Here is a 22919-nt window from a genome sequence, read left to right on the forward strand (position 1 = left end):
ATATTGGTTAATTGTAGCATCTACCATGTATAGTACATATGCAACAATGAAAGTCCTGTATGAAATTAGTAAAGAACAATAAAAAATTGTATAACACTTTTTAATACAATTGTTAATTAAAACTTGGCACTTTTAATTATGAATAATTAAGCAGTAATACAGGAATTAACTTACAGCTTTTTTAGTATTAAATATCTTTACTTAATGTAAAATTACTACGTAGTACATTACACATATATATTTTTTAAACGTACGTTTTATAATACATAGAATTTGGAAGAAAATTTAAGGCACTTGAATGCTCTGCAAATACCAATATGGAAATAAATGTACTTTCTGTTTCTTTAGATGTACTTCTTTCTAATAAAAGTATGAATGACAGATAAATTTTGAGTAATATAAGATGTTCTATACAAAAAATGAAAAGAAAATATAGAAAAGCAAAATCTAAATGCAAGGGTATAAAGAGAATATATTAAAACCATTATTAAATAGTAGTTTATCAAGTCTGTAACAGTCAAGGGTGAATAATAAAATTGCATAGATTTTTTTTAAACATGCATTGACAAATATTACTTTTATATCAAACAATATATAGATAAATATTTCAACATCTAAATATATAAAAAATTATTATGATAGTTTTGTAACATGTGAAATATTGTACATAAAGACATATTTGTGGCACGTTTACGATACTATACATTATACAAATAGTTTCCCATTTTATTTCAATACTCTTCATTTTAAATAATAAAATAGGAAAAGTAAATCTCGTTTTTTCCGCGTTGGTAATGCACGAGCATCAATTAAGAAATATAGTATATTCCTTATCACAGAATAACGTATTTACATATGACTATAATTACATAACTGCCTCGTTAAAAAGCATAAAACAGTTGATTATTTCTAACACTTAATTATTTGTATTATTTTCAACATTTTTTTTTATTATCCCATCATCTCCTTCTTTGGAAGCATAATTTTTGTCTATGTTATTTGATACATTATCAACCGATTTTTGAGTATTCAATGGGACATTTTTAGTAGTTGTATATGCTGTGAAATATTTTTCTTGAATAGCTTTATTTGTATCCGTATTTAAGTTATTTTTTATATTAAGATCTTGAGTGACTTTTCCTATTTTTTCCATATTATCCATTTTTTCCACTGTATCATAATTTTGTATGTTTATGTTATTCAAAGATTCCGATAAAATTGGAGAATTTTCTGTTGTTATTTTTGATTGACGTTGTAGTCTAGACATGTCTTTTTTGTTTAAATTATTTGTAACAAATATTTTATTCTTTTTTCTTTTTTGGATTAAACTTTTCAGAGCTTCACTAAATTGCATTAATGTCTCAGATATTGGTCTTTCCATGTATGTAGCTTCAATTCTGTCAAACTGATCATCTTCTTCAGAAACTAATTCATTTTTTATTTGTTTAAACTGATTTATTATATCTTTTAAACTTTCTTTTGCATCTTTGATTGTTTTTAATTCTTCACTTTTTGTTGTAATATCTACTATATTTGCAAAATCTTCAGACATCTTTATACTTGTTTCTGTAAATTGTTCGCTGTGAATTATTTCCTTCTTAATTATTTCTGAATCTTCATGAACAAAGTCTTTTTCAAATTCTTTAAATTGATTTATTATATTTCTAATGTTTTCTCTTACTTTAATTGCTCTGTGTTCTTTAATCGCTTCTGAAATAGTTGTAGGTTTTTCCTTTAATTCTTGTTTTGTTACAATTTTCATTTTTTGTGACAATACTTTTATTGGAGCTACTTTTTTTACCTCTGTATTACTTTTTTCTAAATCTTCTGGCAATTTTCTTTCCTCTATTAAATCTTTCTTAAGTTTTACTGCTTCCATCTTTTCTTGAATCATTTTTTTAACAGTTTCTTTTATAGTGCTACTTTCTTGTTGGACATTAATAACTTTTAATTTATCTTTATTTACTTCTATTTTATCAGTTTCTTCTTTTTTTATATCTAATTTTTTGTCATCACTAGTTGAAACATTTTCAGTATTATTCTGCAGTTTAATATTATTGTCAGTTTTAGTACTGTTTTCTATTTCAGATACGTTTAGTATTTTTTCCTTTTCAACTGATGTTTCTAAATATAATAAATTGTTTTCAGATAAGTTAGTAGGTAGTTTTTCTGTAGTCATTAATGGTTCAACATATTCATTGGAATTATTTTGTATGTTACTTTTAATCGCTTCCTGTGCTTCTACATCTAATACGTTTTTATTACTAATATTTAATGGTTTTTCAAATTCCTCCAATGATTCCATAATCTCACCTAGTATTGGTTCCATATTCTTTACAGTCTCATTTATTACATCTTTACCGTCTGTATTTTTATGTACCATACTTTGCGTCGATCGTTTTAGATAGGCTTGTGTTTGTGCTTTCTTTGGATCATATTTTATATTAGCCTTTCTTTTCATAATAAATATAATAGGTCTAGTTTTTATTCTTATTGGAGGTAAAATATTATAGTTTAATGCTATGTGAGAGAAACCATCTACAGAATCCAGGATATCATGAGTTTTAAGATAGGGTTTTATATTTGGCGAGTATTTACTTTTAGCTTCCATTAACAGATGTGTAAATCGAAGCATTTCAGGATTATCAATGGTTAAATTTTCTTGTTTTGAATAACTGGAAGATAGTCAATATTAAATTGAATTATTTATGGTTAGAAATGCATATCTATGATCTATTGTTATTTATGTATCATTAATTTATTTTCTATTTAATAATAACTTACATCCAAGAATCATTTGTTTGGGTAAATCTTGAAACTCCTGTCTGTGCAGTCAGGACATCAATATGCACATGCACTGGACTAACAGAATCTTTTTCAAGTCTGTGTAATTTGGCAATAGCTAAACCACCAGGATAGTTAGAACCAGCAACGCATAAAAGAAACATAGAGAACAAAGCATTTAAAACTAGATGACTTAAAATGATCAGTGCCATAAATCCATTCCATGGACTTTTTGCTCTGTTCTCCCATCTATTTATATATAAAAAAGAAATATATAATTATAATTTCAAGAAATAAAAATTAAAAGCAATTTGGTAAATAAATAAATAAAATACTTACATTCTATGACAAACGGCTGCTGCACTAACATTTAGTAATGGAAAGACATAAACGATAAACCTTAATTCTTTATGTGGTAGAAATGAGAATAAAGTAATAAATGCAATACCAGGAACTGTTAATGTTCGAACTCGAGCATCCCAGAACATACCCAGTGGTATTAGGAAATATGAAAAAGCCAGTCCACGTGGAAGTGCCGAATAAAAGTACCATAAAAATGGAGATGTCTGTTTTTGTGTTAAGATCAGTAGAAATACTTAAAATTTGTCATCTTAAATTAATATTAAAATAATGACTTCTGCAGTATTACATACAATTATATTATTTAATAAAGGATACACCCCATTGGCTGCTCTTATTAAGTATAGTATTGAAGTAAAATACTTCTCCTTCAGGCCATACTAAATGTCTCCAAAATATGGAATCTATTGCAACTGTTAGCATTAGAAAAAATATACCAGCTGGAACCGCAATTTTAAGTAGTCTAAAAATTATTATTCTTATGAAATTATTACTCCAATAAAAGAGTAGAGAACATTTAAATGGATGAAACTTTTCCCGTAATACAGTTATTATTTTTAATTGCTTTACTTTTCTATTTTTAATAGTAGCATAGATTTTGTTGCAGTTTATTAAATAAGGGATCTATGTTTGATTTCGTTATTTTGAGAGAAGGGTTTCATTATGTTAGTAAGTTTTATAAGCAAACGAAGCTTACAAATCAGTGCAGTTTTGCAGAATGTCCCTTGATGATTCTAATCACTTCTGTTTGCAATGTTACAGCCATACTAGGAATCAATGGTCCACAATATAATATGTAAATACCTTGGTATGGTCAGTTTCATGTTGGCTATATCGTACAAAAGGAATAACCCCAGTAGCATAGCAAGTTCTGCTCTGAATATTATTATTGCTGCTGCAGATGACCAAATAAATATGATGTGATTTTGTCTCAACCACCCAAATAAAGCCAGTAGTACTAAAATATATTAGTATTACCAAACTAGTACTACATTTTTAAGTATTTCAAATCGAATAAAAAGTACAATCATGCTTAGATTACCTAGTGGCATAGCCATTATATTTGGTAATGGACGACTCAAGTAATACATAAAGTGATACTGGGTCACAGTAATTGCAACAAACCATTTTGTAAATTGCAAACCAAAGATATTTTGTAAAGCATCTCTATATAGTTTTAACATACTTATTACCAATAAACCCAATACTGCTCTTACTGGAAAAAATTGTATCAGTTATTTCTTTATTATTGTATATAGTTTAACGGATTAATAAACTTTTTTCATTCATACCTAATATTAATAACAGATCAAGCAAAGGTGTAAAAAAATACAAATGCATTTCATTCATTAATCAACTTACCAACATATTGAGCTAAGAATTTATTAAGTCGCAAATAATTAATGGTTGCTATTAGCGGTGATGCCAAGCCTGATATTATAATTGGTCCCACGAATGATCGTGGCACGACTCCAGGAAATTCATGGTGATCATACTATCACAGAACAAGAATATGTTGCAAACAATTAGTACAAAACTTTAATGTTCTTTAGAAACATTTTAACACATAAACATTATAAGCTGTTAGATTATATTTTTAAAACAAATGTGGCATTAAGCTGTCAATACAAATAATTTAAAAAAACCTTTTGGTGCGTATTATGCAAATTTGTGGACCATATGTTTAGAGGAAAGTTGGAATTAACGCGTTAATAAACTGTTAAGCGAATAGAAGGTATATCAGCTGATGGTGAGTTTATAAATACATGCATCTGCTTCTAAATATAATATCTAAGTTTTTGCGTAATATCTGTTCGAGTGCGTGTCAGCAACCTGTCAAGGAAGATAAATATTCTCTTGTAATCTGTCTATGTCTCTCTGATTCGCAAACGTTTATATTTTCACGACATACCTTTGATAACTTTTATAATAATTACCTCAGTCAGGTTAAAACCATGGTATAAGATGTCGTGGATAGCCTGCAGATTGAAACTTTCTTCCACTTTTGTGAATGGACAGTACAATAAATGTACCATAGCAATTAATATAATCAAGTGATCCATATTTTCCTCCTATACATGGATCGAGCTCAGAAACATTATTAGACTTTGTGTCTTAATCATGACAAACTGACGAACAGAGACGACTTTTTAAACGTTTCTTCCTTACACCGGGAATACCACGTCGTCTGCTGCGTTGGATCGAGACCGTTTATGTACGCACTTCCGTTGCCAACTTTACTGGCTCAATAGTCCCTAGTATTTCGTATTAATTTACTATAAATTTCTAGACGCTCAATCGATAAATTTTATTCGTAACTTGCGATAACTTAAATATCTTTAAACGTATTCAGTTTGTATTTTGGGTGTTTAATAAAAGTTTTCATATCAATATTGTTTGGAATCAACCAAATATTTATTCTTAATCGTTTAGTTGATAATGTATTTCTTTTTTCTTTTTGATAAAAAGTTAGTTTATTAGCTCTCAATATTTTATCATAACAATAGTGTTACAACATTCTCGTACGTTAAGGATAATAACGTTATAAAAATGCACGTTCGTCGCTATATGACGGCCTGTTTCGACGGAAACTTATACAATAAATCACAATACTTGTAGTATTAATCAAGCAGTATTCTTTATGATTAATCCTTGTATTTCAAGCGATTTTCACTAATCACGTACGGTTATTATGAGAAGGCTATAAGTTTTGGGAGGATTGATTACAAAGTTACAAGTACTTGTGTAACACTTTCTAACGCTATAATATAAAAGAATATAAATACGTATAAAGTTAGCGTTCCAGATAGTCAAAATTTCCTGCAGGCTATTAAAAAATTTGAAAGACTTTGAATTTTATAAATCCTATTTTGTCTGGTTCGTAGTTACAATCAAACTCCAATTTTATCCGAATGCATAACCAAGCCCTAACTGTTCAATTTATTACGAACGAAAAATAATGTATAACTTTTACCGTGTGTTCATTCGTTTGTATATTATCAGAACAAGTGGTGTATCAATTTATTAAAATTTCTTTTTCTACGTACAATATGTACAGTGTGTTGACAAAATTCATTTTCCATTTCAAGGTGACCGCAAGAATACATTTACCCTTTTTGTACACGCGCGCAGACTCGCATGGCTCGAGTGAAGCTGCAGCTACGAATTGATCGGTTCTCTACACGTTCTACGAGTAATAGGAATCTATGAAGTACGATCTGAGTATCGGTCATGCAAATAAAAGATCGAGTATAGGAAGTCCCGTAAAAAATTGTATAAGTCTGTATAAGAAATCTGTAACGCGGACGTTACAATTTGTAGAAAATGGCGTCTCGATCGCGGACAGGATATGAACGTTAAGGCCAGAAACGTTGAGAATCCTCGTTAAAATGTTTCCTAACGGTACTTGGGCAATTTACACAACGAGAAATCCAATTAGCGCGATTCCTCTTTTTTTTTTATTTTTCTTTTTTTATCCGTATCGTATACAAACATGTTTCTTTATTTTTCTAAAACGAAGACAGTTCTTAATCTATCCTGTTCTCGATCGATGTACATACACACGCAATGCAGTTTAATCGTTTGTCAGTGGTAATTAGCGCCTCGGTTTCGGTGCTCGCGAGTGTACGGGTTTATTGTGCAACATGTGTTCGCATTTGGGAATGTGACGCTCGGCGGCAGGTTTGTTGAATTTTCTCCCGCAATGAGGACACTGTATGTAATCGCTGGTATCGCTGACCGGAGGCGGTGGCAAATCGCTGAGCTTGCCCCCTGCAGCCAGGTGCGCCTGCACCTGCTTGGCCGAGCGTATGGCGTTAATGAAATCTTCGTGCTTACGCCTCCAGTTCGTCTTCACCTCTGCAGGCTTCTGTAACATTGAAAACGAGAACGATTTTTACTTCGGTTCGACCATCTGGCGAGATCGTCATTTTTCATATGGTCTTGAGAAAGGAACGATGAACAAAAGGCTGGTAACAGTGTCAATATATATTTTGGTGGACAGTCCTCACCGAAGTTCAGAAGTGTTGTCTTTGCACTTGAACTCTTTGCAAGTGTTGTCTTTGCACGAGCTTGGATTCTTGTATATTGAACTATTGTTGGTTTGCGTTATCACTCAAAACCGTCAATTATCGATTCTAATTTGGTCATAATAACATCTAAATATAGTATCAATATATGTACGTTCTGGTTTATAAAAGGATGTACGGAATTGTAAGATCATCTGGCTTCTAGAGGGAGCACGAGTACTTTCATTAGCTTCAATACTAAATATTGCCCAGCAATTCCCGCTTTCGAGTGAAAAAATCGGAAGTGCTAAAATCGTAATCGAGCAGATTGTCCAATCATGGATTTTGAGGGGTAAACTTGCTTGTGCCTCTGCCACGTGTCCTTACGTCACAGATTTATCCTTAGGTCAGTTGGTCCTTTTGTTACCTTAATGAAAGAGAGCATAGACACCTTGTTTCTTCTTACATAATGATGGAGGATCTTTTGAAATTGACAGTATTATGTCACCGAAGATATGTTCTCCTTTTTTGTAACACTGAACAAAAGGACGATCTTCGCAGGGAAGTGTCTTTGATCGAAATTTCATCGAAATCTACTTTAGTACGATTTTAGTTTCTTTCGAAAGCGGGGTAGGTGGCGATTTTTATCTCGAGATGAGGTCTAGCCTTGCGTGTATTCTGCGGAGAAAATGAATGAGAAGTGGAGTCTCGATTATTACGAGAAAACTAGGTTGAAAATTCCTACAATAATTGAGGTTCGTGCAATAATCAAGATAACCAATGTAATGAGAAATACAGCCACTACCATCCACTTCTCTTTCCAATTTCACTTCTTGTTAAGTAATCACCCCTTCCTCTTGTCAATGTAATGCAACGAACGAGGCACTCGTGCGATAATCAAGGTTGAACTCAGAGCTCAAATTCTATAGCGATTTATTTACGACGTTCGTTCGATTGTACAGTTAAACTTTTGTTTGTTCGTCGTGAAATATTTCATTCTATAATTCCAATTATAATTTTGTTCTTTATTCGTTGTTCGAAAAATTTTATCTAGACACAAATTTTGCACATCTCTGGTTTTATTGATCCAGCAACGCATTTGTGTGTACCTGGCTTGACAATAGCGCTTCGAAAAGTGAAATCGAATTTACGTTTAAATCGTTAAGTAGATGTGAATCGAAATAGAAGTTGCGAAGCGTTGGGAGAAGGTGATCGAGGAAATGGTTGAAGGTATACTGACCTCGAGTTGCTTTTTGTTGTGTCCTTTTTTGACGAATCTCTCTAGCTCGGTACCCTTTACTCGAAACATCACCGTATCGAACTGCTTCCTTTTTTTTTGGCCCGTTTTCGCGCAGATTTGCTCGTGAAGGGTCACACGGTCCTGAGCAAAACGACGTCCGCACATTTTACAGGGAACCAGAAGGTCGCTGGAAAAATATTATGTTTAAAGTTTAATCAAAGTAACGCAAATCGTTGAATTTAAAGATAAAATACAAAGGTCTAGACATATGTAGATGTCCTCAATTTTAAATATTTTCTATAGCCTGTGACCAGAAACTATAACGCGCCTCAAAGAAAAATTAAAAAGATGTTTCAGTACCTCTTTTCATTCTTAACGATTAATTATATTTGTAAATTTGATTTTAAATTTCCTACGTAAATTTTTCGAGTAGAATATTTATATTGTTATATTAGTAGTAGGCAGATGCAAAGTTGAAAATTGAGGTGATGCAAAATTGTCAGCAATTGCATTGTAATTGTATACTTAAAAAGAATATAGATTTGTTCCTTTGCGAAAACTATGTAATTCATCGAGGAGGATTCAAATATTTGTAGTCGTTTAATATTTCACGAATTATTTGACAAAAATATCGATGATAAAATTTCTTACGTGGCGCACACGTTTCCTCCAGCTTTGCCGGAAGCTGATCCTTTGAACGTCAATGTAGCGGAAGTCGGCGTATGCGATTTCGTAGCCAGTCTACTTTTGGTACCGGAAACGTGACCCTGCATGGTACTCCCGCTAGAGGTGGACGAAACCGATGAAGGAGGTCGACCAGATTGCGTGGAAGGTGTATGTTTCTAAATAGTATAAATATCGAAGAAAATTAATCACAGGCAAAAGTATTACAATTTGTAAATAAGAATACGACGCGCGATACCGGTGACTTCGAAGTGTGTGGTTCATGGGAAATATCACTCTTTAATTTTGGAGCGACAAAACTCGAAATTTTCGCACGACGGTGATCTTAATTGTTTAGAAAGCAGAGAAAGAGGGATCCATGTATCCCACACTTGGAATTCTCGAATTGATCGGTGTCAAAGAGCGGGAGACATTTTTCCATTTAAATTCCTGGTCGATACTAAATCGGTTATCTACTTCTGTCATTTCTAACTTCGAGTCGTCGTGAAAAAGTTGTACACGATGCTCGATTGGAATAGTTCGTAGCGATATTGACAGATTACGAGAAATCGGTTTGACGATTAATGTAATAACCGGATAAGCTGTAAAAGATATTGAATCGCGAGCCATTAAACGAATGAAACTATTAAAATATTTTATTCTTATAGGGTAGGCCTAGGCATTATGTAACAAAATATAATATTTCATTTAGGTTATACGCTCAAGGATTACATACATATGTATGTATGCACGTAAATACATTCAGTGCTCGATAGGGTGTTTGAAATTCCATTAATCATACAACTGATCTACTCCTTTTATTATAGTTTTTTCTATTAGCTATTAATCATTTTAATATTTTATTTTTATTTGCTACAGTTAAAAGAGTCGTAATAATATTTGTTTTCTAGGAGCAAAAAATCTTTAATGGTTTCAATTTCACTAAATCGTGGTTGATTCTGATCATTTATCACGTATTCTGTCACATTTTATAAATTCTCGAAGGCGGATATAACGAGTTTTCAATTTTGTGCCTTTTTCTTTGTATCTTTAGAATTATATTGCACATGCAGTGACCGTGTAAAAATATATTTTAATGGAAATCCATTAACCAAGTACGTTCAATAACTAAAAGATGCAATTGGTAATAATTTTGGAAATATTGGCTTGTTCGGAAAGTAATTTCGTTCACCAAAATGGAGAATATATTGTTCAATAAAATGTTTATAAACTCTAAAAAAATCGTGTTACATTTTCACCAAAAAAAAAAAGTATTGCTTGAACTATTTCTCAGCATCACTCTTTCTCTATTGTAAGACAGTTTAGTATGTCTTCTGGTTTTCATATCCCTCTAGCGAAACTTCTTTCGGCTGTTTACAAAGGTAACGTTACTTTGAAACTTTCACTTCATCATGCCGGAATTGGTTTCTTTGCAATACCGCATTCAGTGATTTAAATATTTAAAAATCAAATGCCACTTTGATACGGTAACAGCCTCTTCTGTTACTCCGGCAGAACGAGAGCGGACATTATGGAACACAATCATTTCAGTTGCTTGTTTTCCTGGCAGGGTGTTCATTACTGTCACCTTAGCTGTCATTTTCAAGCATGTTCCACTAGAAGGCATTAGTTGACGCACCTGGTTTCACAGTGGCACTGTTATGATAAAGTGAAAGCAGTGGTGCAACTGCTCCGGCTTCGTAAGCAGCTAAATTTTTTTGCCACAGAAATAGAGAAGCTGGTAGGGAGGTAGAACACGATTATGTCGTGAAATAACTTAAGTTGTAGCCAGCGATGGGACCGAGATCAGTTTTCATGCTTTCGAGACTTTTGCTTCTGAAATCGATGATTTTCTATGAATTCCTTGTCAGGTACGTTTACGAGGTATTTAATCTTTCTTGATACGTGTGACTTTGTTGTCGATACACATCAATTATTTAAAATTTGTCTGTTTCGTTAGAACACACAGGCAGTCACTATTAATGAATCATTTTACAATACCTTTATCGTTGTCCCTTTGATGTTTCAATGTTACTCACAATTGACACAATTGTATAATATACACAAGTTTTGTTAAAATTATTATTTATAAATTAGAGTGTTCTTCGCTCCATCGAAGATTACCTAAATGCGTCAATTAGAAAGTTTGGAGATTTTACAGCTATTAAATTTATTATAATCTCTGTATTGCCAAATTTAATTACAGTCAATTCTCGATTTTGGTATATGTAAAACAAAGTTTTCTTTTCTTTAATTTTTCTTTCCACAAATAATATCAATTACTTTAAGTTTGACTACTTCATATATAGCAATACTTACTTCGTTAGAAGTATCATTAGTTTACGTTAAATCGACGTACACAAGTGGTCACCATAAATAAATAATTATAAATGATAGCTTACATAGTTTGCATTTCTTCTACAAGAATTGCCAAAAAAAAAATGTTTTATTAGACCAACGATAACTCATTTCGATACCTGTTTCATGCTACGATACGATACCGAGAAACGAATAGCTTTTTAAAATAATTATTGTATATCCGAAATTACCATCAATTGTTTCTATATTTATTGAACGACCTTCGTATTTCAACGATTAACAGCGACTCACTTCCGTAGATTGTTTTCTTAACAGTGGTTTCCTCGGAAGTGACCCATCGTTTTCCTTCGGCGGTTGCTCGTCGAAGTCGATGACAAAAGCGTCGCTCTTCTTCGTCGTCGGCGAGTCGTTATCGTATTTCGTTTCGGCAGTTTGGTCTCGTAAATGCAGACCATTCTCGAGAATAGCGCCATCGACGACATCCGTCGATTTTCTCGTGGTAGTCGTCGTCGTCGTCTTCCTGTTTCCAATTGGCTCCGTGCCTTTCATAGGCGCTGGTCGTTTTGTCGATTTTGTATCTTGAGCTTTCAAGTCGGTGGAAGGACGCTATAATGAAAACATGTTCGTTCGGTCAGAGCTCTTAGCAAAATTATAAATCGGGGTAAATTGTTTATCCGATAGCGTGCAACTTATTTTACGATAAAGAACGTAATTTTACGATAAAGAACGAAATGTTGGATGTAAATGAACTTAGAGTTCAGATTTCTTCCAATGTGTAAATGCTGGGTACTTTTGTGTTGAGAAGAGTTTGAACGTGTCTTCGCTTGTTTCGTTTATTTATTTATTTTATATAAAAGCTTCTGCAGTATCTGTTGCAATAAATTGTAGGTATCTTTGAACGTGTGTCACGTCCAATGTCACGGGTGAAAATTTATGAAGTTGTAAGGATAGATTTGAAATTTAAAATAGAATATATCGGGTAAAGGTGGTTTGAGAGTCGTATCATTTGGCGCAGTTTAATTTGTTTTAATATCGACAATGTATGTGTAACACTTATAGAGGTTGTCTCGCTTAATTAAGTACTTTAAACGTCTTTGTTGGCTATTTTTTATACTCGTGGTCATTTGATTGTCATATTGTTACACATCATTGTATATATTTTTGTAGAGAAAAAAATACGGTAGCCTATTCAAAAAAAAAAAGAACATTGACAACTTCGGTAATCTTGAGATAACAGTTTTGCCAATTCTAACATTTGCCTTTAGGAACCAATATATTTTTTTTCTTTGACATTTTTCCTATCATCAACAACGACAGAGATATTTGAGGTGAACAAGTTAAAAAAATTATACGAAATAACAAAAATGTTGATAACGTGTTACATGTACCTCCTGGATTACGGAATAATCGTTTAAAATAAATTTTGTTACAATCGATATTTACGATGTGATCGAAATGCTATTACTTACAGTCAGTCACACAACTTTGTAGGTGCTGCTTACGGTTAGGTTAAAATCATTATTTATAAATTAGAGTGTCCTTCGCTCCATCGAAGATTACCTAAATGCGTCAATTAGAAAGTTTGGAGATTTTACAGCTATTAAATTTATTATAATCTCTGTATTGTCAAACTTAATTACAGTCAATCCTCGATTTTTGTATATGTTAAACAAAGTTTTCTTTTCTTTAATTTTTCTTTCCACAAACGAGTGAACTGTGATCCAAACGATAAATATGTCTCATTTTAATTACTTTTTATAACGAACATTGTACACCAAATGTATTCTATGGATAAAAAAAGATGAGTTTTGAATAAACTGCGTCAAATTGGGTCAAACGTTGAATCAATCTTTGAGAGGTCTATGATCATACAGATGTCACTCGACACTGTCCACGTTCTCATTATTGACGATACCGCGTTATTTTTAATAGATCGATCTTTCGTTTTTCCTGCGATACATTATCTACGTGGAAAGCTGCAGAAAGTATTAACCATGTCAGTCAAGTGGTTTGTATTCAAAGTACACAACGTACTCTCCAGTCTTTTTCAATCTATCGCGTCTTTTATTTTTCACTATTATAATAGACGCGATTGTCCTCGTATTTCCTTAGTTCTCTTTATTATAGAATAAAGTTCACGAGTTCCATACATTCGGGACATATTTCAACCAAAAATATGTACTCATAGTAAAATAACTTACTACAAAAGAATATCAGTTAAATTGATTTCTTTTCAGAATCATAAATTTAATATTTAAAAATTTTTTGGAATTATTTCTTTATGTTTTTACTCCAACAAGATATACTCTAATTAATTTATCAATATCCTTATTTATATGAATTTTATATTCCTCGGACGAATTATAATCAAATATTTATTCATTTAGTACCAAAAGACATTCCATTGATATTATTGGGTTGTTCGGGAAGTCAATTCGTTTTCCAAAATGGAGAATATATAATGTAATAAAATCACACTCTAAAAAAATCGTGTTTCATTTTCACCAAAAGAAAAAAAAAAATGAAATGACTTTCCCAACAACCTAATAATTTTCTATTATTAAATTTTGCAGTATTAATTTGTGCACGATCGAACGGAAGAACGCTTTAAAGGTTAATATAAAAATAAATTCTTCTTACCCTCGTCACCGTGTCCGGGCTTTTCGATGGCGACGGAGGAACGTTTCTCCGCGTACGGCTGCTAGTTTCCGTCGCTTTCGTCGAATCTGGACTCGGACTTTTCGCGACCCTGGAGAAACGCGTAGCACACTTTACAAAACGCCCCGAGTCCCCTAAAACGTCGCCCCTCCCGCTAAGATTCTCCGATCGTTTCGACAGTGACGTTACTTTTTTACGTGCAACGTGTACGTCGCCGTTCACGCGATCACGAGCATTGTTTGCAATGGCTGACCTAGACCACGTTTCGGTTGTTCCACGTCCACGAGTACTCTCGTTCTCGATCGATTTTCGAATATCCTCGATCGATCTCAGCTGTTTCACCGACATCGAATGATCCAGATTCGAAGCACCTGTTGGCGCTTCGCTCGTTTTCTCTTTGCTCGCTTTTTTTATCGACGTTCCGTCGCCCGCGGCCGGTTTCGCGAATTTCGAGGTTAGTTTTACCGAATCGCTCGTATCGCGTTTGCCCTTCGTCGTTCGCGACTGGACACGTCCAGCAGTTCTCGTCGATTCGAGGCCACGTTTCCATTTCGAGTCTCCTGTGTCCGTTTCCTCCCTCGAATCGGTGTCCTTGAACAGCTTACGCCTGCATCCCGGCGACTTGGACCTCGCGACCACTCGAGCGATCTCTATCGAGTCCCTGGCTTTCGCTAGTTTCTTTCTGCGTCGTGTTTCTTGCGTTTCGGGAGCTCGCGTTTCGCAAGGAGTTCCCGCGACCTCGGGAGCCCTCCCTGTTGAAATTTTCTTCAAAGACGTCCTCGATGGTTTGTTCTCCGGGCTCGTGGAGGGAGAATTTACATTCCCCCGGTTGAGTGCTTTCAGGGAAATCGTTCTCGAACTACCCGTTGAGCCCTCGATCCTGCTCGATTCACTCAGCGTTTGCCTTCTCTCCGTTGCCGATTCTTTGCTTCGTTCCAATGTACTTTGCGCAGACGCTGCGCCAGGCTCTGTGTCAATAGAATCGAAACGTCTGAGTGCCGACTCCACCGAGTCGGTTCTCTCATAATTCCTGCTCGATGATTCCTCGTCGTATTTTATGAATTCGATCGCCCTCGATACGACGGAATCGCTTCTCTCTACTTCGGTCCTGCTCTCCAAGATCTCGTGTTTGTTCTCAACCTTAACGGGAGTCGTCGTTTCGCAGAGATTCTTTCTTGTCACTTCTTCCACGGTGTACGCTCCTCTCATGATATTACGTACGAGCTCTATGGAGCCCAAAACCTGTGGTTGCCTCCGTGGCTTCTCTTTAAGGTGAACCGGGCTGGGTGTTCGCTGTTTGGAAGCCTTCGTTTGGCTTTTCTCGAGCGTTGTGTTTTCCGCTGTTTGTCGTTTCTTGGCACGAAAGGTTGATTCACTCGTAGGAGAAGGACTGCTGCTACAGGAAATGTTTGACGTGTTTCGCACGATGTGCTTCAAATCGACACCTTTCTCTTTGCCTCTCCTCGAGAAATCCGAGTTCCCGATGGAACCCGAGACTCCTCGATGATACGTCTGCTGATGTTTCCTCGACGGTTCGAAAATATCCGATTCGAAGAGAGATCCTCTCTTTTTGCCTGGTTTACGCACAGAGTACGTGGACGTGTTCTCCGTCTTTGATTTTACGGAACCTTGGGACATCTTATTGGACGTTCTCGAGTAAGTGCCTCGAAGCTGCCCACGCTGAGGTTTCTCCAGTTTTACGTATTGATCGGGCATCGTGATTTCTCGAATCTCGGCGTCCACCTCCACGGAGATTGAACTTTTCGGACTCGACTCCGGAACGGGATGCTCGTACATTCGTGTTGGCGACTTTGTTGCTCTTTCGTCGACGTTTCTATTCGATTCGAGTTCTTCCGTTGAATGTTTCAATATCGCGTCATCGACGCTCGATATTCCTTTACCGTTTTCGGATGCAATGGAACATCTCCGCAGGTTTCTTGCATCTTTCTCCGAAGTACGATCGATCTGACTTCTATCTTTCTGGTGTTTCATAATGTCACGAATCAGCTTCGTTGAACGTAGAACGTTGCCAGATCCCCTACGAACGGTTACTTTAGCATTTTTAGACATATCCGGACTTTTGGCTGATCTATCTTTAGCCTGGATACCTGTAGAGCTACTTGGTCTCGATCGAGGACTTTTGGAACGTTCGTCTGACCAGTCTTTCACAAATTTTGATTCCAGACCAACCGTCGTGGCAGATTTGTCTGTTTCGTAACAATAAAAGTCTGGAGTCCCCCTTCTCGTATTTACAATTTTTTGTAATCTCGGTGACGAGGTGTTTGTAAGTCGAGTGTAAACGTCAGGGCTTTTTGACGATCTACTTTCAGAGCTACTTGGTCTCGAACGAGGACTTCCGGAACGTTCGTCCGTTGAGTCCGTTTTGGATTTTGGTTTCAGACTTACGGTTGTGGCAGACATTTTCGTTTCGTAACAAAAATATTCTGGAGTTCTGTTCCTATTATCCATTAATTTTTGTGTCCTCAGTGAGTCGCGACTGCTGCTTTTATAAATATCATCAGATGCTTTAGTGTCTTTGGACACAGTAAAGACAGCAGAGCTTTTTGACGTTCTACTTCCAGGCGGAACACTTGTAGAACTACTTGGTCTTGATCGAGGACTTTCGGAGCGTCCTTTTGTCAAAGATTTCGATTTTAGATTTATCGTCGTGGCAGACGTTTTTGTTTCGTAACAAAAAAATTCTGGACTCTTGGTTCTACTATCCACCATTTTTCGTGATCTTGGTGACGATTCACGACTCTTCCATCTATCAATATCGCCAATTACTTCTACATCTTTAGGTATGGTGAAGTTGTCAGGACTTTTCGATGATCTACCTCCAGATTGGGCACTTGTAGAGCTATTTGATCTCGATCGAGGACTTTTGGAGCGTTCGATAGTCGAATCTGTTTTGGATTTTGGTTTTAGACTCATCGTAGTGGCAGACTTTTTTGTTTCGTAACAAAAAAATTCTGGACTCTTGATTCCACTATCTACCATTTTCCGTGATTTTGGTGATGATTCACGACTCTTCCATCTATCAATATCGCCAATTACTTCTACATCTTTAGGTACGGTGAAGTTGTCAGGACTTTTCGATGATCTACCCCCAGATTGGGCACTTGTAGAGCTATTTGATCTCGATCGAGGACTTTTGGAGCGTTCGATAGTCGAATCTGTTTTGGATTTCGGTTTTAGACTCATCGTAGTGGCAGACGTTTTTGTTTCGTAACAAAAAAATTCTGGACTCTTGGTTCCACTGTCCACCATTTTCCGTGATCTTAGTAACGGCTTGCTATAGTTGTTTCCAGCTATCGTGGTAGGTTTACCAGTTTTATCGCGACAAAGTGATGGACTTCTACTCGTTTGGGTAACCGTCTTCATATTTTTCAGTGACATTGGAGAGGAACTACGAGACACATCGGAGTTTCTGTCAGTTTGTCTCCATTCAACACTGTCACCTGCACTGTCGTCCATGTTTCTGGAAGCTTTTTCACACTGTTCGGAGAAAAATCGAGATACCGAACTTCGTATATGGTATTTAGAACTTTGATCGGTATCCTCCTTGGACATTCTTCTATTCGACTCTCTAATTTTGTTTGTAGCAGCTATGTTAGATCTATCCATGGAAGATCTCGATCTTCGTTCTTTCTTGTCGGTCGTTGTCGAACCTGTTCTCACTTTTGTTATCGTTTCTGGTGTTACCAGCATAATGGTAGCCGATCTGTCGGCGTCTCTGGAGAAGAAGTGAGGACTTGTGCTGGACTTTCTGAACGTTCTCTTTGCAAAATCTGGTGATTTCGGTGCAACGGTACGAATAACCTGGTGTACGTGTTTTTGGTGCAACGCTCTTGGACTGGCGCTGCGTTCCTTTCCAATTTTCTCAACGAAATCTGGCGATTTAGACGTCGAATCAGGGCGTTTGGTACCGATTCCCATTGTTGAAGCTGTTCCTTCAGTTTCCCCCAAGAAGAATTTGGGACTGGGGCTACGTTGCCTCGTCAATCTTTCGAAAACAGTCAACGATCTCTGTCGAATTGGTTTTGAGTTAATTCTGTCCTCTTTATATCGAGTCTGAAGACTGTCTGGCGAGGAAGTCCTCTTGACTATTCCAGGCTCGGGAGACACAATATCTCTGTCTACTGTATCGATACCCACAGTCTCAGACTTGGCAGATCTCCCTGTTACATTGTCCCTGTGTTCTACAGACCAATATTTACTTCTCTTTGGTGCCACATTTTCCATGGTACGTTTAACGTCGCTCGTAACTTCCGTAGGATATTTCCTATCAGTTTTCGAATCAATTGCGTAAGCAGTGGCGGACGTTTCGGTCTCTTTGCGATGGAACATTGGACTCCCGTTTTGACGTTCGCGTTTCGATTCGATCGCGTTCGATATCTTAGACTCCTCGCCAAAATACTTGGGACTTCCGCCACGACGTGGTCTATTTTTCGAAAAATCGGGCGACAATCTTCCCACGGCTTTCGCGTCAATCGGGTAAGTGGTGGTTGATTTCTCGACCTCCTTGCACAAGTATTTTGGGCTCTCGCTTCGGCGTTTTCTGCACTTTGAAAAATCGGGCGACACTCCGCCAACGTTGTCCGAGTGAATCGCGCGAGTAGTAGCGACAGATTTCTTGGACTTTTTGCAGAAGTACCGCGTGTTGTCACTCCTCCCGATAACTCTCTCCGAAGCTGACGACGACAGAATCTCTTTCACGCTTGCGGTGGTCACTGTTGCCTCTTTCGATACGCCACCCCGAGGATCTTTCCCGCCAATACACGATCCATCGTCCAAAATACGTTTCGTCCTACTCTTCACGGCCTTGTTCTCGCTATGAAATCACAACACATCGTTATTAACCTTATCTTTCTATACTTTCGCGTATCCCCCAATGTCTCCTTTCGTTATACCAGGTGTTAATCCTGCCTGATTATATCGCAGTTAGAGAACAGGATAGATGAGGATAGAAGCGAATCGAGAAGAAATGATTTATTTTTGCATGATTCCTCGTTTCAGCGGGATTAAGATCGTGTCCCACCGGGCGTGGGGACAAAGCTGAGGTATTCTTTTCTTCGTCCTCGGTCCTCGGTTTCTAGCGTAGGATAATCGACTGTTTTGTTATGTCTGCGTTACGTAGGGACGCTTGAAGCTTCGTGAAAAGCCAATGGGGAGGGTAGACACCTCAACGTCCGGTTCGCATAAAGAAGAACTTGGTGTTTATTTGCTGGGCGTATGCGTGATTAATGCTTCCCGGTAACTTTTTTTTCCCTCGCGGTTTGGCTCCTGCTAATGACGCTTCATGCTTGGCGAGTAATTGTTATGCCGATGGAGCGTTTAATGTCCTTCGAGCGATTATCCTTTCTCCGTTAGCGGTTAGGCGGACGTAAATTAGAGCGGGTGTCTTCCTCCTCGTGACAAACCGGAGACGCTGCGCCTCTGCTTTGCCGGAAACGCGTCGTTTAGTTGCTCTTTCAAGGCGATCGCTTCCAGGGAGCGTGTGTATTGTTAGGCTACTACGGTTGCGTGGGTTTAAACGAGTCGAGTCTAGTCAGCGATTGCAATTATGCGACGAGAAATTAATCGGGGGCGGTGGTATATGTAGGGAAGTAGGGGGGAATTGGGGGAACGAAAGCAGCGACGGATTGTTAGCATTGATTGCCAATTAGCGGCCAGAGAGTTTGCGTTTGTCAAGGTTTGATGCGATCATCGGGACTGATAACCTACTTGCGTTTTAAAGTGTATTCAATTTGTATTTGTGACTGAGAAATAAGTTCGTTCAGGATTTTCTAGCGGAACGCTAGACACATGTTACGTTTATCTATACGATGTGTAACAATTAACCGCGCTTGCCTTGTTTTATGACTTTCTGACATCGTTTTCGTTACGATAAGCATTTACGATCGTGTCGATAGAATTAATCGACGAATCGTTGATGAAGTTTCTTCGAGGTCGTAGTAAGTAATATTTTCGCGGAGGTAATTCGAGAAATAGAATCAAAATTGTTTTACCATGATAGATCGTGAACCTTACGTTATTTATTTACAATTATTATTAATATTTAATATTTTATACATGTTGCGTTAAGTGTGTTAAAAGCAGAGTTTGTGTTAGATAAGGTAATCTTGTGGATGTACTGTCTTTTCGAGCTTTATTTTTATCAAAACGTTTTCGACCCTCTCTTTTGGGTGTGCTTCGAAACGTTGTAATGAAAATGAAGCTTAAGAAGACTGGGGTATCTACGAGATTATTTCTTCGTTTTATCTAACGTGTTTGCTGCGTTGTATATAGGTTAGGTTTAATAGCAACCAAGCTGAAACCCCCAACGTCACACCACCCTGTATATGTACTCCTTATATGGTGTAATAAAGATGTTACTGTTATTAGTAGTTGTATAGTAGAAATACAGGAGATTTAGTGAGTAAAATATGGTGTTAATTAAAACAAATATGTTTAGGACTACCAGAGTAGATAGTGCTTATTAAATTGAATGTAAAAGTCTGAAGCAAAATACCTGAATGATTTACAAAATGGTGTTTTAAGTGACCATCTTCCATTACCAGTTTGAATACTTTGATATTTTATATTGCAAAGCAAGAAAGTAATTATTATAAGTATGATTTTATAATATTATAAGAAATCTACTGTATTAATTATTATATTATAAGAAAAATAAATACAACTAATAATTACAATGGATAACTGTTACAGTACCATAATTGTATAATATTACAAGAAGTTTTCTTATAATTAGACAGATATAATTATTAGCTGTATTTGTTTATCGTATAATATTATTTGTACTGCTAAAGAAGCAAATAAGTTACCGGTGTTTATAAAACCGAAAATTGCTTCTAATTTGGGATAGGTTAATATTTTAATATATGATAATTAATTGTAAGCGTTTTTTACTCAGTTTAGTGAATACTTCACGCTCTCTAAGTTTTGAATTTGTTAACACCTTGTAATAGCGGATTGGAATATTTCGTAAAATTATTAATTGGAGAGGTTTTAATGTTGATCTCATTTTTCTAAAAATAAATCCATCTATTTTTATCATATCTACCGTCCGTTTTAAATTGCATGTAATGAGGTAAATGAACAGTACTTGTGACAAAATATTTACCAGATATTACGGATATTGGTAAAATATAACAAGTTTAGTCACAGAATTCGAATAATACTTTAAGACAATGCTCCAGAAAACGTATGTACTTTCAAAATCTGAATGAACTTATTGCTCAATATTTTCAATTTACTAACACTTTCTCGATAAGTAATTACATATAACATTTTAAACTATAGGGTTGTTCGGAAAGTCATTTCGTTTTCCAAAATGGAGAATATACAATTTAATAAAATGTTTATAAACTGTAAAAAAATCGTGTTTCATTTTCATCAAAAATAGAAAACAAAATAATTTTCCGAACAACCTAATATTATATTTTAATAGTATAGCTCGAAATACCAAGAAAAGAATAGAAAAATAGTTGAAAGTAGAATCCTTCTACTTTTATGAACAAAATGTTTATTATTCGTTCTTCTGAAATAAATATTTTAGAATTTGTATATAAAAGCTCCATGAAAAGAGTTATTAAAGAATTGTTACTACAATCCAATTAATCTACAATGATGGTCATGACTTATAATACAAAGAGTACACTACTGATAGTATTAAGTATTCGTTACAATGCAGAAAATATCTCATTCTACTGCACAAGAAATTTTATTTTTAATTTTGCGAAATATTATTCAAACTAAAACATTTACTTTCAAGAACTTCGAAGTATTTGTCTGTTCTCATCGGAACTTATAATGCGAAAACTTTTCTTTCTCAAAGTTCCATTCAAACTACTTAAATGGAACCTATTAGAAAAGTTTCATAACTTTCGACCCCTGGAATAATCTAATGATTTGATTTTTTTAAAGCTCTGGTTCTAAGAGCAATGAAAATCGAAATTGAAAATTTCATTCTCAGGGATTGGGTAAAAATTCTTACTATGTATTCAATACTCCTATTGTAATTATTTAGCACGAATTTCAATAAATTCTCTATCTCCCCTCTCGTCTCTTTCAATTTCGTCGAAGTTGCAGATTTGTAGTCGGCCAAAAGTAAGACTTTTCTATTGATTTTGTTTACTGAGATAAAAAATGAAACTTTAGAAAACTTTCTTGCATCTCCACTAGGTTTCGAGGTAACGTTAAAACGTGAAACTCTGGAGGGTAACTTTAAATTTGAATTACTCCAGCTAAACAAAAAATAAATTTCTCTTATTCTTTATTGCTCTAGAAACTTGCAAAGTTTTATTAAAAACGAGAAGAGAGACCCTTCGCGGACGTTCTCTGTCAGTATTATCATTTTTACGTACCTGGAAGTAGACTTCGCCGGAAATATGGGGTCGAACCGTTTCGTCGGGACGCCAATCGTGCTTGTATTTTTCGTAATTTTGCTGTTGCGTTTCGCGTTGGCGTTCCTGAAACGTTCCAACCTGGCCTCCGCTTGAGACAACTTCTTGGTAACACTTTGCTTCGGAAGCTTGTCAGGAACATCTACCATGAAGTCCTCCGGGAATTCCTCGCTTTCGAGGTCGTTTTTAACGCGATGCTTCAGCGTTTCGTCGTACTCCATTAAGTGAAGTTTCGCCATCATGCGATTCCTCTCTATCGTGTCTTCGTCTAGAACCTCTTCGATGTGCGTCTTCGCGAGACATTGGCCAAAGTAACGATTTATTCAAAAAAGAACGTTTCTTAGAATTAAAATTTATTCAGAAAAAATACCCGATGCTAAATATACAGGGTGCCTCGTTAAATCTGTTACAAGCCATTTTGTAAGACATCGAACTGAACTATTGCTCGAATTCTTTTATAATTTTGTTATCATTTATTCC

At 35.8% G+C, this 22919-nt stretch overlaps 2 protein-coding genes across 6 annotated transcripts in view; both read right to left on the reverse strand.

The window, feature by feature from the left end:
* Window positions 1-488: 488 nt before the first annotated feature.
* On the reverse strand, window positions 489-5345 carry Alg12 (Alg12 alpha-1,6-mannosyltransferase). Of its 3 annotated transcripts, XM_076308453.1 has the most exons (9): window positions 5082-5216; window positions 4791-4977; window positions 4507-4639; window positions 4187-4360; window positions 3949-4102; window positions 3463-3607; window positions 3124-3350; window positions 2785-3033; window positions 489-2675 (listed from the first exon to the last, which is right to left on the reverse strand). In XM_076308453.1, exons 4-9 carry the CDS (start codon window positions 4326-4328, stop codon window positions 917-919), a joined length of 2676 nt encoding a protein of 891 aa, XP_076164568.1. In that variant the 5' UTR covers window positions 4329-4360; window positions 4507-4639; window positions 4791-4977; window positions 5082-5216; the 3' UTR covers window positions 489-916. The 3 variants fall into 3 exon arrangements, with proteins under 3 accessions (XP_076164568.1, XP_076164567.1, XP_076164569.1); XM_076308452.1 differs by lacking the exon at window positions 4791-4977 and having other exon boundaries at window positions 5082-5345; XM_076308454.1 differs by lacking the exons at window positions 4507-4639; window positions 4791-4977 and having other exon boundaries at window positions 5082-5212.
* A 756-nt stretch (window positions 5346-6101) lies between these two features.
* LOC143145664 (uncharacterized) overlaps window positions 6102-22919 on the reverse strand; it is a 77493-nt gene continuing 60675 nt past the window's right edge. For all 3 annotated transcript variants that reach the window (XM_076309247.1, XM_076309248.1, XM_076309250.1), the window contains 6 exons: window positions 22401-22729; window positions 14014-18865; window positions 11665-11979; window positions 9043-9233; window positions 8392-8578; window positions 6102-7012 (listed from right to left, as the gene is read on the reverse strand). In XM_076309247.1, coding sequence (XP_076165362.1) covers window positions 6740-7012; window positions 8392-8578; window positions 9043-9233; window positions 11665-11979; window positions 14014-18865; window positions 22401-22729 — 6147 coding nt within the window. In that variant the 3' untranslated portion in view covers window positions 6102-6739. The remainder of the gene's footprint in view (window positions 7013-8391; window positions 8579-9042; window positions 9234-11664; window positions 11980-14013; window positions 18866-22400; window positions 22730-22919) is intronic.

This window comes from Ptiloglossa arizonensis, chromosome 4 (genome assembly GCF_051014685.1).
Source record: "Ptiloglossa arizonensis isolate GNS036 chromosome 4, iyPtiAriz1_principal, whole genome shotgun sequence".
Lineage (NCBI taxonomy): Eukaryota > Metazoa > Arthropoda > Insecta > Hymenoptera > Colletidae > Ptiloglossa > Ptiloglossa arizonensis.

Bases quoted from the DNA above. Each gene is read 5' to 3' on its own strand.
- Alg12 (XM_076308452.1), bottom strand. From the start codon at position 5,207: ATGGATCACTTGATTATATTAATTGCTATGGTACATTTATTGTACTGT. The intron at 4,361-4,506 runs GTAAGTTGATTA...AATTTTTTCCAG, and splicing joins ATTCTTAGCTCAATATGTTG to TAAGAGCAGTATTGGGTTTA. The intron at 2,676-2,784 runs GTAAGTTATTAT...ACTATCTTCCAG, and splicing joins CAAACAAATGATTCTTGGAT to TTATTCAAAACAAGAAAATT.